This window comes from Mauremys mutica, chromosome 4, assembly GCF_020497125.1.
Source record: "Mauremys mutica isolate MM-2020 ecotype Southern chromosome 4, ASM2049712v1, whole genome shotgun sequence".
Taxonomy (NCBI): domain Eukaryota; kingdom Metazoa; phylum Chordata; order Testudines; family Geoemydidae; genus Mauremys; species Mauremys mutica.
In genome coordinates, this window is record NC_059075.1 from 74,701,961 (window position 1) to 74,717,081 (window position 15,121).

General features: G+C 45.2%; 1 protein-coding gene across 4 annotated transcripts in view; it reads right to left on the reverse strand.

Moving 5' to 3' along the window:
* TSPAN18 (tetraspanin 18) overlaps positions 1-15,121 on the reverse strand; it is a 175,010-nt gene that overhangs the window by 27,346 nt on the left and 132,543 nt on the right. For 3 of the 4 annotated variants that reach the window (XM_045012519.1, XM_045012520.1, XM_045012518.1), the window contains 3 exons: positions 8,711-8,800; positions 1,225-1,316; positions 286-480 (listed from right to left, as the gene is read on the reverse strand). In XM_045012519.1, the coding sequence (XP_044868454.1) occupies positions 286-480; positions 1,225-1,287 (258 nt within the window). In that variant the 5' untranslated portion in view covers positions 1,288-1,316; positions 8,711-8,800. The remainder of the gene's footprint in view (positions 1-285; positions 481-1,224; positions 1,317-8,710; positions 8,801-15,121) is intronic. The other variant, XM_045012521.1, reaches the window with a different exon arrangement.

Consider the following 15,121-nt stretch of genomic DNA (forward strand, 5'->3'; position numbering starts at 1 on the left):
ACTGGCCCCTGCACCTTTAACTTATGCCAGAGTTGTGCAACAGAGAGTCATGCCCCCATCTCCACTGAGCCCACACAGAGATTGGGTGCAGGGGAGAATCAAGTTGTCTGCATTTTTGACTGTATTGAAGTGCTTTAAACACTACTAACTATGTAACAGAAGAAAGGCTGCGATGAGACACGGTCATATTGATTCAGTATCACATAATCATTCTCCCCAACAAAACACCATAGCCCAATCTCTCCGAGGACACTAGAATAACAGAGGACATGTTGGGACACTTACAAAAAGCAGGAGGCATTTGTTCTCACGGACAGCACCACAGCAGCCGAGAAAGCCCAGCAGGAAGAGCATTGCTCCCATGGCCAGCATGATGTAAGCCCCCGTGAAGAGCAGAGGGTTGGCAGCCACAATCTCTCGAAATCCTGTAGGATCCACAATGACCCAGATCCCAACACCCAGCAGGCAGGCCCCTCCCAGCTACCATGGGAGAGAGAGCAGGAGAGGAAAAGAAGAGTGAGTTAATAATCTGATGACAGACTGGATTCTTCAGCAGATTTTGTCCAAAGAATTTCCTTTCAAGTACTCTTGCTCCACAGCAAACGTTCTCTGAAAAGCATGCGACTCCGCCTACAAATGGTGCAGTCTCCACAGCTCTTTCCCCATTTTTTCCCATTACTGGGAACACACACAGCAAGCAGTGTCTTTGTTTCTTAAGACTTACCATGTCACCTGCGCCAGCTGTATATTCCCTGCCTAAAGTCACAAGGCCAGGTCCTCATCTCTGTGCAGAGCCTGACTCCCTAGATTTACAGGGGAGGGTTCCAGTGGAGGAGGGAAAGGAATCCTTCCCACAACAGCTATTGCGTTTCCCCTACGTGGGAAGAAACAGCCAGTGATTATACCAGCCTGGACTACAACCTTATTCCTTAGGCGCTACAAACATCGGTCTTGTTAGCTGCTAGCAGTAGTATCCTCTCCGTGGGCTCACTGCCAGCTGAGTCAAACTCTGCGCTGGCTAGCTGAACATGGAGCTGTACACTTTTCAGTCAGGGTTAATACAAAGCTGAAGGTATCTTCTGCATCATGGCAACTTTGCCAAAGCACAGCAGGTCCTGTCAGCTCATCTATGGGGAACACCAGGGAGCTAGAGACTGACAGAAACTTAGTGATGCGGCGCAGTGGAACAGAGCATGCAGGGGTAGAGATTTCCAGAACACTTACAAATATGAAGAAATTGAAAACAAACATCAGGTACTTCATGCAGCTCAGACAATCCCCCTCCATGGTCTCCAGGCTGCTCGATCCAATTATTCCTGCAAAACAACAATGTTTCCTTAGCACATACTCCTGTTATGTGTGTGACATAAGCCAGTTTCCCCCTCTATTTCCCCAAGGCCCTATGCAGTTCATTACACAGAAGGGCTCATTTCTTACCTGAACAAGGTACCATGATACAGGCTAATAGGAGGTAATGATCACTGCTAATATCCGGCATATTCTCCCCAGAGTGTGGGGGTTGGAATGGGGGAGGGAAGTGAAGATTGCAACAGATCGAAACAATCCCTTGCTCATAAAGCAGAGCAACAAAAATAATCCTTGTGCAAATGAACCTTCAGCCCTTTGTCCTGCCAAACTCCCTACCAATACGTGGGGCACTGTGCACATCTGACTACATGGCCTAAGAATCCTGCACTAACAAGCAAATCCTCAGCCATATCCTCCACAGGCATAAATTGCATAGCACCGTTGACTCCACACAACCATATGGAAGTGGCGCACAAGGCGTGCGGTGCCCACTCAAAGGGTTTGCAATGCTTTTATCCCATGAAGCTCCATTCTGTATAGGCTCATTCTTCAGAGGAAAGGGAACAGAGAAGAAGAAATGTTCCTGACAGATTTTAGAAGCTAAAGAAGAAGTGGGAGTGGGGATCTTAGATCCATGAGTATGAAGATCAGCCTGCAGGATTCATAGATCAGCAGTAACTGGTCTGGCATCCACTGATTCCTTCCTACAGCCTATTTACTCAGGCTGGGGGCAGAGGGCCTTATTCTCTTTTAGCATAAATTGCCATAGCTCCACCGAAGTCCTGATGCCCCACATGCAATCCTGCACACTTCTGTTGCAGGCAGAGCCCATGGACACAGACGTGGCAGGATTTGTTCATAAAGGAAAATACAAACACAGCTGAACTGGTTGTGCGACTCCATGTATGAAGCAGATTGCAAGCTTCCCTGGCAGTAATTTATTATTATTTAGCATTTACACTGCAGCAGGCCAAGAGGCCCAACCAGGGCTCCCTTATTGCGGCTGCTGTTAGAATACAGAGGAAGACAACCCTTGCCCCAAAGAGCTTTCAGAAGTGGTCCACAAATCCATAATGGAACCTGTCTGCCTCCCCACCCTCCAGGAACTGTGGTCGGGAGCCCTGGTGAGGAGGGGGGCCATGGTCAGAACCTGGGCTGAGAGTGCGGCCCTGGCTGGGGCCCAAGCGGCAGCTGGGCCAGAGCAAGGCTGGGTGGTGCTCCCTTCCTGCTCCCCCAGCCCCTGGGGGCTGGCCCTATCGTGTCCCCTGAACGTTTCTCACAGGGGGGGCATGCCCACAGTTTGGGGACCAGTGGCTTACAGTGTGACAAGGTGACTGTGTCTCCACATAGGTGGGTACATCACCCAGCATCCCAATGGCACAGGCAAATAAATAATAATAATAATAAAGCTTCTATTAAGGCCAAAAGCATTACAGTTGCTACAGCTCATGGAAGTGCATGCACATGTGTGCAAACACATGGGTGCACAGTTTTACTTGGCTCCCTGAAGTACACTCCTAACTGGAATGGAGCGTATAGATTCTTTACCCTTCTCTGCTCCTAAAAAACCTGCCTCCAATTACCTACTATATTTGAACTGAAACTGTTGAAACCCCCACAACACACATTATCCAAGGTTTTGAGGAACAATTTCACAGACACAGCGATAAATCCTGTCCTTTCGCTCCCTTGTTGTTTTTACTAATCCTCAGAACTTGAAGCTGCTGTATTGCCGCACCATGGTCCTTCCCTCCGTGACCATGGTAACTGATTTGCTTTAGCAAAGCTGCTCAGAGAAGCCCTTGACAGGCTGCTCTCCCAGCAAGGGGCTGCCTCAGGTAAACAACAGAGTTCACATAGTGTTTTTGTTTGCTGCACAGCATCTGACTACTTAAAAAATTAAATTAGTCCCTTCCTGTCTTTGTAGTGAACAGGGACTTCTGCAGTGTACACTCACACATACGTATACACACACACACACACACACGCCTGAAAAAGCAAAGGTGCTACGGCACATGCACAATTCCTTTCTCCCTGGATTCCTGCTATGCAGGGAGTGGCATGTGGCCCTGTATCACCCTGGGATTTCCCCTACACTGAGAGAATCTTCAGGAGACCAGTTAAGTTAGCTTTATAGCCTCTTTGTGCTGCTTGAGCAATACGCAGAAGCTGTGGTGGCCCTGAAAATCTGGGGCTATATATTTCTTAAAAGACTGATTTACTGACTGCTATGGAAAGTGGTTCTTCCACTCAACAATGACTTGATGGAGTCTCACATCAATGTCGCTGTATGAGGATTCAGCAACTGCTGTAGGTGAGCATGTATATGCAAGGTCAGACCAGCGCAAGAACTGTGAACACAGTTACATGTGGGACAGACAAGATTGCCTGTGTCCATTGCAGGCTGTTGTATTCCTTGCATTGTGCTATCCATAAGGTGTTAATGGACCTTGCTTCAAAGCAGTTAATGGAGACCTGATGCCACTTTGCTCTGTCATGGGCTGTCGCTTCTCAGTTGCTGGTGTCAGCCTGAGAAGTTTTCAAGTTTGACTTCAGTGTGTCTTTATATCATTTGTACTGGCTACCATGAGACAGGGTGCCTTACTTTAGCTGACCAGGAAATATGGCCTTAGGTATTCTTGAGTCAGCCATAGGAATGAGATACCAGACCAACGTAGCTGAGCTTTTATGAGCATGCTTTGAATGCCAGACATCTGACAACAATTAAGGATTTAGATATTGCCAATCTTGTTCTACCATTTGACCCTGCAGATGAACCAAAGACAGTGCATATGGAACTGATCAAGTGGTGGCAACATGTTGTCCATGTCTCACAACCATGCAAAAGTGTTGTAAGCATGACTGCCTGATAGACACTTAGTTTAGTGCTTATTTTAATGCCCCTATCATTCCATAGCAGGTGTGACAGCATTCCAAATGCAGAGCTGGGCCTTAGCTGTGTAATGGGTAATCTCATCAATTGTAGCATTCTGTGACCACATATTCCCTAGGTAGCAAAACTTCAACATGGAGTTCATTGACTTAGCTAAAGCTTTTGACTTTGTGAACTTTGAGGGACCATGGACTCTTTTGTTCATCTTTGGATGCTCTGCAAAAATGTCGTTTCTGCCATTTGGTCCTTCTATGACAGGATGATGGCCAGAGTGGTGGAAAATGGTGAGATATCGGACCCCTTTCCAGTCACCTATGGCACCAAACAAGGTTGCACGCTGGCTCCCAAACTTTTCCATCTCTTTTCTGGCTATCCGTATGGATGCATTTCATAACATTGACAGAGGAGTATTATCCAATTCCACACTGATGGGAAAACTGAAAGTACTGTACCAATCTGTGCCGGGAGATGCGAACATCTACCCAGTTATTAAATCAACGATGCTCCCCTCAGGACCATGGAGACGTTTTACCACCTAGCACAATAATGGCTTAATCCCTAGAGCAAGTGTGTGTGTGTGTGGGAGGGGAGAGGGTTGGGATAATGATAGCTGTCTATGTGGGTCATCTAAGGTTGCAAAGGCGAGGTTTAAGATTCCCAGGGGGGTTAGAGCCCTGACTCTGGATATCATGGGAAGAGGTATTCTTGGGCAGTATAGGAAGGAAGGGAGTGGGAATTCTTAGGTTCATTAGGAAGGAAGGTAAGCTTTCAATTCTCTTGAAACTCTGATGTTATGGTGGTGAGGGCCACACGAGAGACAGAATAGATAGATTTGCCATCCTGCCACAGGACATTGATGCTTCAGCAGCCCCCAGACTGAATGGCACCCTGAAGTACACATCACAACACAAAGTCATGATGCTTTGACACAAGTTATGAAGAAACATCACCACATCATGCAGGCCCTGAAAATTATCAGGGAACCCTTTAATACCTTGCAAATTCAATACCTACCCATGCCCTCTAAATTATGACGACTCCAGAAGAAAAAGAGATAAGGGGGAAATCAAACCTCGCTGTATTGTAGCCACAGCTACTCTACTTTACAAACATCTCTGTCACAGCACAGACCCCATCAGAAGCGTGGTCTAAGCACAGGACTGGAACCAGGAACTCGTGAGTCTAATGCCAGTTCTAATATTGACATGTTGAATAGACTTGGTAAGCCATGCCACCTCTCTGTCTCACTTTCCCCATCTATATTTACCTACTGCCCAATAAGTGACTTCTTCAGAGGTCTGCTGATTTATCACAGCCAAGGATCTAACCTATTCTTCTTTTAAACCTAAACTGACAATTCCATACCTTGCTCCTAATATATTTATGCCCATTCTGCATGCAATAGCATTTTTTTGCTGAGTAGGGCAGCCAGACTCCGTATCTAATGAGTATTCAAGACTTGAAAACATGACTGCCAGGGCCAGCTGTCACATGAAGTCAGAACAGGCGGTTGCCTATGGCAGCAAAAATGTTTAGTGACTGAGCTCTGACAGGTGGATATTTTCTAGTTTGTCTAAGGCAGATAACACCCTCAGAGCTGGTGCCAAGTCTGGGCTCTGAACTCACCTCTGCAAGTACTCAGTACCACCTGGCTTTACAGACAAAGCAAAACAACACAACCAAGAGGGCCAACTTGGCACTGCTGTGAGATGAGGAACACACAGAGTGTGACTTTAAAAATTCAAAAAAATCCTTCAACTCATCATGTTCAAACACATATGAATCGGCGGCAACAGTGCAAGGTCTCTGCTGGTGAAGCCATGAACAGAATATATCAGAGCTACCATCTGTCTGTCATTTGAGATCAATGCAAATCCTTCAAACACCATCACCCCACTGAGAAAGGGTCAGTGTTGGGTTCAGGTTGCAGTTCTACAACCTGCAGTTGCAGAGAGCCTCAAGCTCTAACTTACAGAGCCCTTTCAAATCTCTGTTACAGACACCGATCTGAAAAGAGCTCACCCTTAAAAACCCCAGGGTGTGTGTCTGCTTGGAATGCTCCAGCAATGTAAATCAACCATAATCCTGGTTTATCCAGACAGGTAAGATGCGTTTACAACTGACTTGTGTCACCAGAGAGCACACCACTGAATTGAGCCTCTGCACTTACCCAGTGTTACAACACAGTGGTATCTGCAGTACTGCTCTGTACTCAAGTAACTGGGGGATTTCTAATTACTCCATGTGGTAACTGCTGACTTTTTAATGACAACTACTGTATATTGCTTGAAGCTGAGGTTTTTAGTGGAAGATAATTGATTATAGGTTCCTATGATAAAATCACTGATATTAGAACTACAGTCAGTAATTTGACTCACAGAAAGGGGGGAGGGATAGCTCAGTGGTTTGAGCATTGGCCTGCTAAACCCAGGGTTGTGAGTTCAATCCTTGAGGGGGCCACTTAGGGATCTGGGGCAAAAATTGGTCCTGCTAGTGAAGGCAGGGGGCTGGCCTCAATAACCTTTCAAGGTCCCTTCCAGTTCTAGGAGATTGGTATATCTCCAATTATTACCTATTACTTTTTTAATCACACAGTGCATTTTGAATTATTCCAAATGTACACCAATGCAGTCAGAATCTGGCCCCATGTTTTATTATACTCCATAGAAATGTCTTTGTCTCCTAAATATACAAAAGATTCAGTTCTGCGGGGTGGGAGAGGGGTTCATATTACATGATCCTCTAATTAAGCAACAGACAGATCATCAAAAGTCAGTGTATAAGTGACACTTCCCTTAATTTGTCCAAACTCCAACTCTCCCATTTAGATGACACTTTTGCCTTTATTCAGAAGGTGGTTTCATGGTTTCAAAGTGTTTTACTTTTATGTGCATGCTACTTTTTTTTCCTGTCTCCCCCTCTAGGAACTGTATCTTACAATGTAGTGGTGAAGCTCACAGAGAAGCAGACTAGCCTGGAAACGTGCCCCAGGTGTTATAACCACCTTAGGCAAAAATGCACTGCATTTGAAATACTGAAATTTGTTCCATCTCCCTCCCTCCAGCTCCACATCTCTCTCTGTCTCACATCTCTTCTTGCATATCTCACTAACACTTTAAACTTCAACATGACCCAAAGTCAGCCCCTTATCTCTTCCTCTGAAAATCTCCTTTCCCATTCACTGTCACAGTCCTTCCTATCACTCAAGTCTGTAGCCTGGTGTTCAGCTTCGACCTTGTGCTCTCTCTTGCCCTGCAGATCCAGGCCACGTCCAAATCTTCCCGCTGCTTCTTCCTCCGCAACATCTCTAAGATCTGCCAACCCATCAGAATTCTTATTCAGGCCTTCATCATCTTCAGCCTTAATTACTGTAACTTCCACATCGTCCCCGTGAATCCATTCAAAACACACATGCGCAGATCATTTAGTAGATCATTCCCCTCATTAATCCCTCTACTGGCACCCTCTGTTTCACTACAGCAAATAAATTCAAGCATGCAGACTCATCTTAAGGTCCTTCGGAACTTGGTTTCTCCCTGCTTCTCTATTCATTTCTTATCACATTGTCCCGTACCTTGTGCATAAATCTCTCTACTTTCCTCAAGCATGAATATGCTCCCTGAACTGTTCCATAAGGCCACCCTTCCCTCCCCTTTTAAATTCTTCCTCAAGACTCTCATCTGCTCTGACTCTGATAAAAATTAGCCTATTACTGATGGCTTAAGGTGTGCATGGGGAGAATTCACACCTATTTTACATATTTGTACTCAGTTTAAAAACTACAAATGTATCTATGCAACTACAAATCAATTCTTCTGTCCTCCGCTCTTCACATGTCACTCGTCTCCTTAGATCGTAAGGAGCATGTAAGGGATTGCGCCCTCCGGGTGGTATCAACAGCTCAGGAATGAATATTCCAAGCCCGTCCTCATTGTCGTTTAGCCTTTGAAGGGAATTGGACATTATGGGCCAGTTTATCTCCTGAGCCAGTGCCCCAATTCCTAGAACCAGCCCTGGCTCTGATGCCTCTTGGAGTTGCTTCCAGGCAGCTCTAAATTACATTACTAGTGTAGGATAAGGACTTTACATCAGTGTCGGATTGATGTAGTATAGGGTAGCTCCAACATATCCCTACCCTAACAACAGGCCAGGCATACCCCCTTTACCCAGGTGTGTGTGAAGGAGGGAGGGAGGCCCAAAGGCACAGCGACTGGATTCAGCACATCTGCACCAGCAGGGAGTTTCCCGCTGACATAGAAATTCTCTGTTACCTGGCTCCAGTCCACTTTTGCCACCTTAGTAGCAGGAAGTGGGCTGGATTTAGTTAGGGAATCCAGCCATATGATAGGTGAATCTCTCACCAAGAAAACACACTATAACCTGTTGGTACCTTCCATGAAGCTCTCTTATGAAAGCACAAATATTCCTCTCGGAAGAACAGCAGACACATACATAATAGATGCTGGAGAAAGCCTGTTGGGTTGCAGAAGAGTAATTTAAAAACTTCACCTATATAGCTCTTGAGGCTTCAAGCACAATTTCTCTTCTGACCTCTAATGAGCAGTGCACTTCATATATCTTTTATTGGCCAAGCTTGTCCTATAAGAAAGAAATATTCAATTACTGCAACAGTCAATAAAAAACAATCATGTTGAATAAACCATTTATAAAAACATACCATCCTGATGAATACACTTCATCTAATTGCGTCCTTAATTTGGTGCACATTAGCAATAATGAAAGGCTTTTAGCACCCTGCATGGCATCCAATTTCTTTGGGGTGGTTTAAATATCCACAGACCATATCTACATATATCTATACAAACCCACACCCACTACCCACACCCACCCTACAACAGTATTAGATTTAACAGCAGCAGCACTTTCAGTATTTTACAGGATATTTATGCAAACTTTAATCTGCAGTAACTTTACAGGCCATTTACTGGGAAAATGAAAGAGACAGAGGAGTAGCTGTAGAATGTCTCTGTACGAAGTGTGGTCTAGTTATTAGAGAAGCAGATTGGGATTTCTGGGGTCTAGCCTTGATTCTGCAAATGACTTTTCATGCGTACTTGGGCAAATTACTTCACTTCTCTGTACCTCAGTTTCACCATCTATGAAAGGGGGATAATGATACTACTAATTATTACTAAATGCTTTGAGATACTTGAATAAAAGGCTTTATAAAAACAACTGTATGCAGAAAGACATAGACCTAGTCAGACACGCAGATACTCAGACTAACATAGTAGAGCTGTGCAAATAATTCACAATTAACAAATTTCTTCAGTGAATTTAACCTCACATAGTATCTGCAAGCAGATCACAACTTCCTCTGAACTCTTAATTGTTCAAATGTAAGTAAACATCTTTTGCACAGGTGGGGGTGAGACTACAGTTATGAAAACAGGCTTGTTTTACTTTCACTTTGTCTGTTCACCCTCTCACCTGTTGCACCCACCTGTTTAATCTGGTCACAATCTGATACTGTGAGCGCTTTGTGGGAGGGATTGCCTTTTATAATTGTTTGGATAGCACCTACTGCAATAAGACCCTGATCCTCAGTTGGGTCCTCTAGGCATTACTGTAATTCAGATTAATCTTTTCAACATTGTTTTTAGTCTGTGGCTTGATCACAGATTTTCTAAACCCAAGATGGGCTGCTTAGCTGTGAGTGGCCAGATAAATCATACAGGGCTATTTCCTGTTCCCTGACTGGATGGAGGTGCATACTCAAATGTGTAAATTTAAAATCGGTTTTCCACAAATACTTGTGTACATGACTTTGAGATTTGACTTCTGTGAAGGTTTCTGCCAGTAAACTCTACCATTTAATACTTGTGGAAAGTGAACACAAAAGAGGCTCTATGTGGTTGAAGCAAATTCATTTAAAAACGTAATTAATATTCACATTCTTTTGCATTATTCCCTCCGCTTTCTCTCTTTCTCTCTCTCTCTCTCTCACACACACACACTTTTCTTGTGAAGCTCCATCCTTAATGCTGCACACGTTTGAGTGGCATATTTCTTCACACTCTCACTCCACATGTTGCCAGAAGTACAGGGATAGGTGCTGCTTGGCAGAGAAGATGGCTCTAACTTTTAGTTTGGAGATGTCGCTCTGCTACATAAACCTATCATTAAGAAAATAATGAGACTGATAGGATTCCTATTCCTGCTGCGGATGCATATAATTACATCCGCTATAAGTCTTTAGAGGCCTGCGTGGGAGGGGAAATTTTATATTTTCATAAGTCACAATATTTTAAAGGAATTACAATACTACACAGAGGAAAAATTGAGGTGTGTCAGTAGATAGCAGCAGGTGCTGTGGCACTAGAGATGAAAGAAAGTGATAGATGACAGACAAGAGCCAGGCTCCACCTTCACTCTGTGGTCTGGAAGGGCAGAAAGTCCCTGCCAAACAGACTCTTTCAGGTTAATCGCTATGATTTAGTCATTAAGGCAAATTACAGCAAGTGTAAAACCACAGGGCCTAACTGAGACTCAAGCAGGGAGAGATTTAATTAGAGTTTCTGGGAGAAACACAGGGGTTGTCAGAGTTATGGATGATGCAAACCTCCTTGTTTTGAAGGCTTGATCCCAAGGCCACCCTGACTCATCTTGGTAAGCGCATGCACATTTGACACACTGTCCTATCATGTCACACAACTCCTCACACCACTGCAGCAAGTTTCCCTGATCTGCTTCCCCCTCACCCTCAAACCCTTGCAGTTCCCTGGAAGGGTCTTTGATTAAGGCAGAGGTGGGCAAACTACGGCCTGCAGTCCGGATCTGGCCTGTCAGGGCTTTGGATCCAGCCCACGGGATTGCCTTAGACTCCCTGCCTGCCCTAGCCCTGCGCCGCTCCTGGAAATGGCCAGCACCACGTCCCTGAGGCCCCTGGGGCTGGGGCGAGGGAAGCAGAGGGCTCCGCGCGCTGCCCTCGCCTGCAGGCACCGCCCCCAGCAGCTCCCATTGGTTGGGAATGGGGAACCGTGGCCAATGGGAGCTTCGGGGGAAGTACCTGCAGGCGAGGGCAGTGCACGGAGCCATCTGCTCTCCCCACCAGGGGCTGCAAGGACGTGGTGCTGGCCACTTCTGGGAGTGGAGCGGGGCCAGGGCAGGCAGGGAGCCTGCCTTAGTTCCACTGCGCGCTGCTGCCACCCCAGAGCCCCTCAAGGTAAGTGGCGTTGGGTTGGAGCCCACACCCTCCTGCATCCCAACCCCTGCCCTGAGCCCCCTAACCCCCTGCCACACCTGCACCCCAAGCCCCTGCCCTGAGCCCCCTCATACATCCCGCAACCTTCCTGTGCCCCAACCCTTGCCCTGAGCCCCTTCCTGCACACTGCACCCGCTCCCACACCCCGCACTCCCTGCTGCACCCCAGCCCTATATTCATGGCCCTCATGCAATTTCCCCACCCAGATGTGGCCCTCGGGCCAAAAATCCCTGGATTAAGGAAACACTGTGAAACTCATATATTAAACCCTTTGTGATGTTGCACTCTATATAATTTAATGAAAATATGCTAATGTAACTGCAATATGCTTCATGCAAAAGGTCTCTTGTAAGGTATCATTATAAAGCTTATAATCTACTGAGTGTGGTCATCCTATTTTATAAAGGTATCACTCTTATATTTCATATTTCTAGTTTCAGATACAACTCTGAGAGCCTATTGTAATTATGCAAAGTGTGGGCCATTAACAGTGGTTTGGAATCTTGATGACTTCCATTAACCAGGACAATTGTCTGCAGATGGCTCTGTTCTCCCTATAGACGTGTGTGCTGGCAAGTGGGTAATGAAGTCTTACAGTGACATGTGATCATGTCACCTGAACTGGAATCCATCTTTAACCTGGTGTCTTTCCATTGAGGAGGAGGGGGTGGGAACTAAGAGAGGGACAAAGGATTCCCACCTTATGCAAAAGATATATAAATGGGTGGAACAGAACAAAGGGAGACAGCCATCATGAGGAATCTCCTAGCTATCACCTGAGCTGGAACAAGGGCTCTACCAGGGGAAAGGACTGTGTCCAGACTAGGAAGGAGTCCAGTCTGTGAAAGAAACTTATTGAAACATCTCTCAGGGTGAGATTTATCTGTACTCAATTGTATTATTGTATTAGGCTTAGATTTGCATGTTTTATTTTATTTCACTTGGTAATTCACTTTGTTCTGTCAGTTATTACTTGGAACCACTTAAATCCTACTTTCTGTATTTAATAACATCACTTTTTACTTATTAATTAACCCAGAGTATGTATTAATACCAGGGGCGGGGGGAGAACAGCTGTGCATCTCTCTCTATCGGTGTTATAGAGGGTGAACAATTTATGAGTTTACCCTGTATAAGCTTTATACAGGGTAAAACAGATTTATTTGGGGGTTTGGACCCCTTTGGGAGTTGGGCATCTGAGTGTTAAAGACAAGAACACTTCTGTGAGTTGCTTTCAGTTAAGTCTGCAGCTTTGGGGCACGTAATTCAGACCCTGGGTCTGTGTTGGAGCAGACGGGCGTGTCTGGCTCAGCAAGACAGGGTGCTGGAGTCCTGAGCTGGCAGAAAAAGCAGAGGCAGAAGTAGTCTTGGCACATCACTTGGCAGTTCCCAATGGGGTTTCTGTGATTCAACCCATCACACCCTTTTATTGCCACATCCCTTGGAGGACTGTAAGAGAGCCAGAACAAAGAGAGAGAGGGGTCAGGGGTGTGTGGGAGTGGTTGCTTTGGGGAACGGGCAGTAAGTGAAACAAGAAACCTATGAAGATCACAAGGGTGGAGAAAATAGATCTGGGTCATATATAATTCCACTGATTCGTAGACACTTCACAGAGCAGGGTTAAAGACCAGGTGATTGGCTTTTGGGTCATGTGGTGACAAGGCACCCTGATCATCAATGCAACCAGCTGTTGCCAGTCCTTTTTCCCACCACATGTGCTGTCTGTGCAGAATGTAGGGAAATGGATACACACACCAGGTCCACATGCCCCTTCGAGGGGCAGGCAGCAGCTAGGGGTCATTGCCTTCTGGATGTTTGCAAAAGGTCAGTGCCAGTATCTCCCCGTGGAAAAGGAAGGGGAAATATTTTGGTGGATCTGGGCCCAGTTTAATCTTAAACCCTTACTAACTCTGCCTGACAGGAAGACTTTGAAAAAAGGTGAACCATATGGTATTTTGATAGTATTAGAGCTTGCATGGGCCATCAGCCCCATGCATTATCCTGTAACTGTAGCCACTGTATAAATAATTGCACTGGAATTTTATGGCGCTTACATAGAGTCATCACTGTGATATGAAAACATTACTGCATGTAAAGCCAATTAGATTCCAGAGTGCAATGTGGAAGTACAATTGGCCCCCATGGAGCAGCGTTGAGAGGACTGCACAAGGCCATGGAACTAGATACTAAATTACAGTCAATCTAGCTCCTCTTTAGTTGCATTAAAATGCAATTGTCACTATAATACAGGCCCATTTCCTGTGACAACTGTCTCCCCTTGCAACACTGAAGACAAGTGAACTTGCTGCACTGCCTGATGGCATTTAACTGCTCTGCACAGCTAATTTTGTGAGGTCCCTAGGATCACACTGATGCCTTAAAACGTTAACCTGATAGACTCTTAAATATTAACCACCACCCCAATCCCCCTATGATTTTAATTGAAACTGAGCTACAACTGAAGCTGTCCTCACTGTTTCCTTCACAAGCACAGCACTCTGGGCAGCAGCTCAGCAGGCCTTGGTCTCGCCTGGTTCCTGTCTTTCTACTATTAATCAAGTCAGAATTCTGCAACAAAGTGACCATGTAATGCCTTGTCCCAGAAACTCTTGTCACAAGTGTTTCATCATTTGGATTGAATCATTAGGGAACATGGGGAAGGGAGAGTAGGGGCTGGGCTGAAACACTTAGGGGTGAGCACGTAATAAATAGCAGCAGTTCTGGAATATAAATAATATGTATAATTTTTGCTTTATGTTTCCAAAGCACTAGGGAAACATCAAGGAATCACCCCAGCCCTCGTGCTCAATGCTAGGAAGCCCTCAGTGGAGTTAAATAAATAACAGTGATGCCTAGCTCTTACATAATACTTTTCACACAAAGATCTCAAAGTGGTTGTCACAGAGCATGCTCCCACAGCCCTGCATCTCACTTTGTAAGCATTCCTGTGTAGGCTCACCATTGTGCGCTCTATTTACAGTGGGTCTTCTACAGCTTGAAGCTTCTGCCTATATTGTTCTGCAGACAGACCCATCCCATCTAAAATGCAGTGTTGCCAATTCTGATGATTTCATCATGAGTCTCCTGATAACTGTTTCCCTTAAAGTCCCAGCTCCTGCAATTAAATGGATATGTGATGATTTCAGTCTTCATTCTTAAAGAAAAAGTATGTTTCAAGCCCTCGCAGCTCTAGAGAAAGCTTCAAAATAGGACTCCAGTGCACCCTAAAGGTTCAAAAAGCAGAAGGCAAATAAGAACAACAGATCTATTATTTTACATAATCTCATGAATTAAAAGCCAATTTCATGATTTTGGGGAAGCCTAACATTATTTTTGAACATTTGTGGTTGGCAATACTGAAAATGGCCACCTATACAGCATCATACTCAGCCATATAATTAGCTTACGCTTCTCTCAAGTGGTAGGAAGTCAATCAGAAGGCCAATATCCTCTTCTCCCAGCCCACTGTTGAAGCCACCCTCTTAAACAATAATAAAAAGGCATCAGGGTCATCTGTTGGGCTCATTTTGCACTGTCCCAGGCCTATCATTCTGTTATCATTCCCTATTGCAGGGCACACCAGCTTCTCCAAGAACTGTTGTTGCACCTCTGATTGGCCTAAAATCAACTTGCCAGGACAACAAGGACTGTCTCTCCTGCTGCTGGGTCTGTTGAAATTCCTGTAGAGTTTTCTG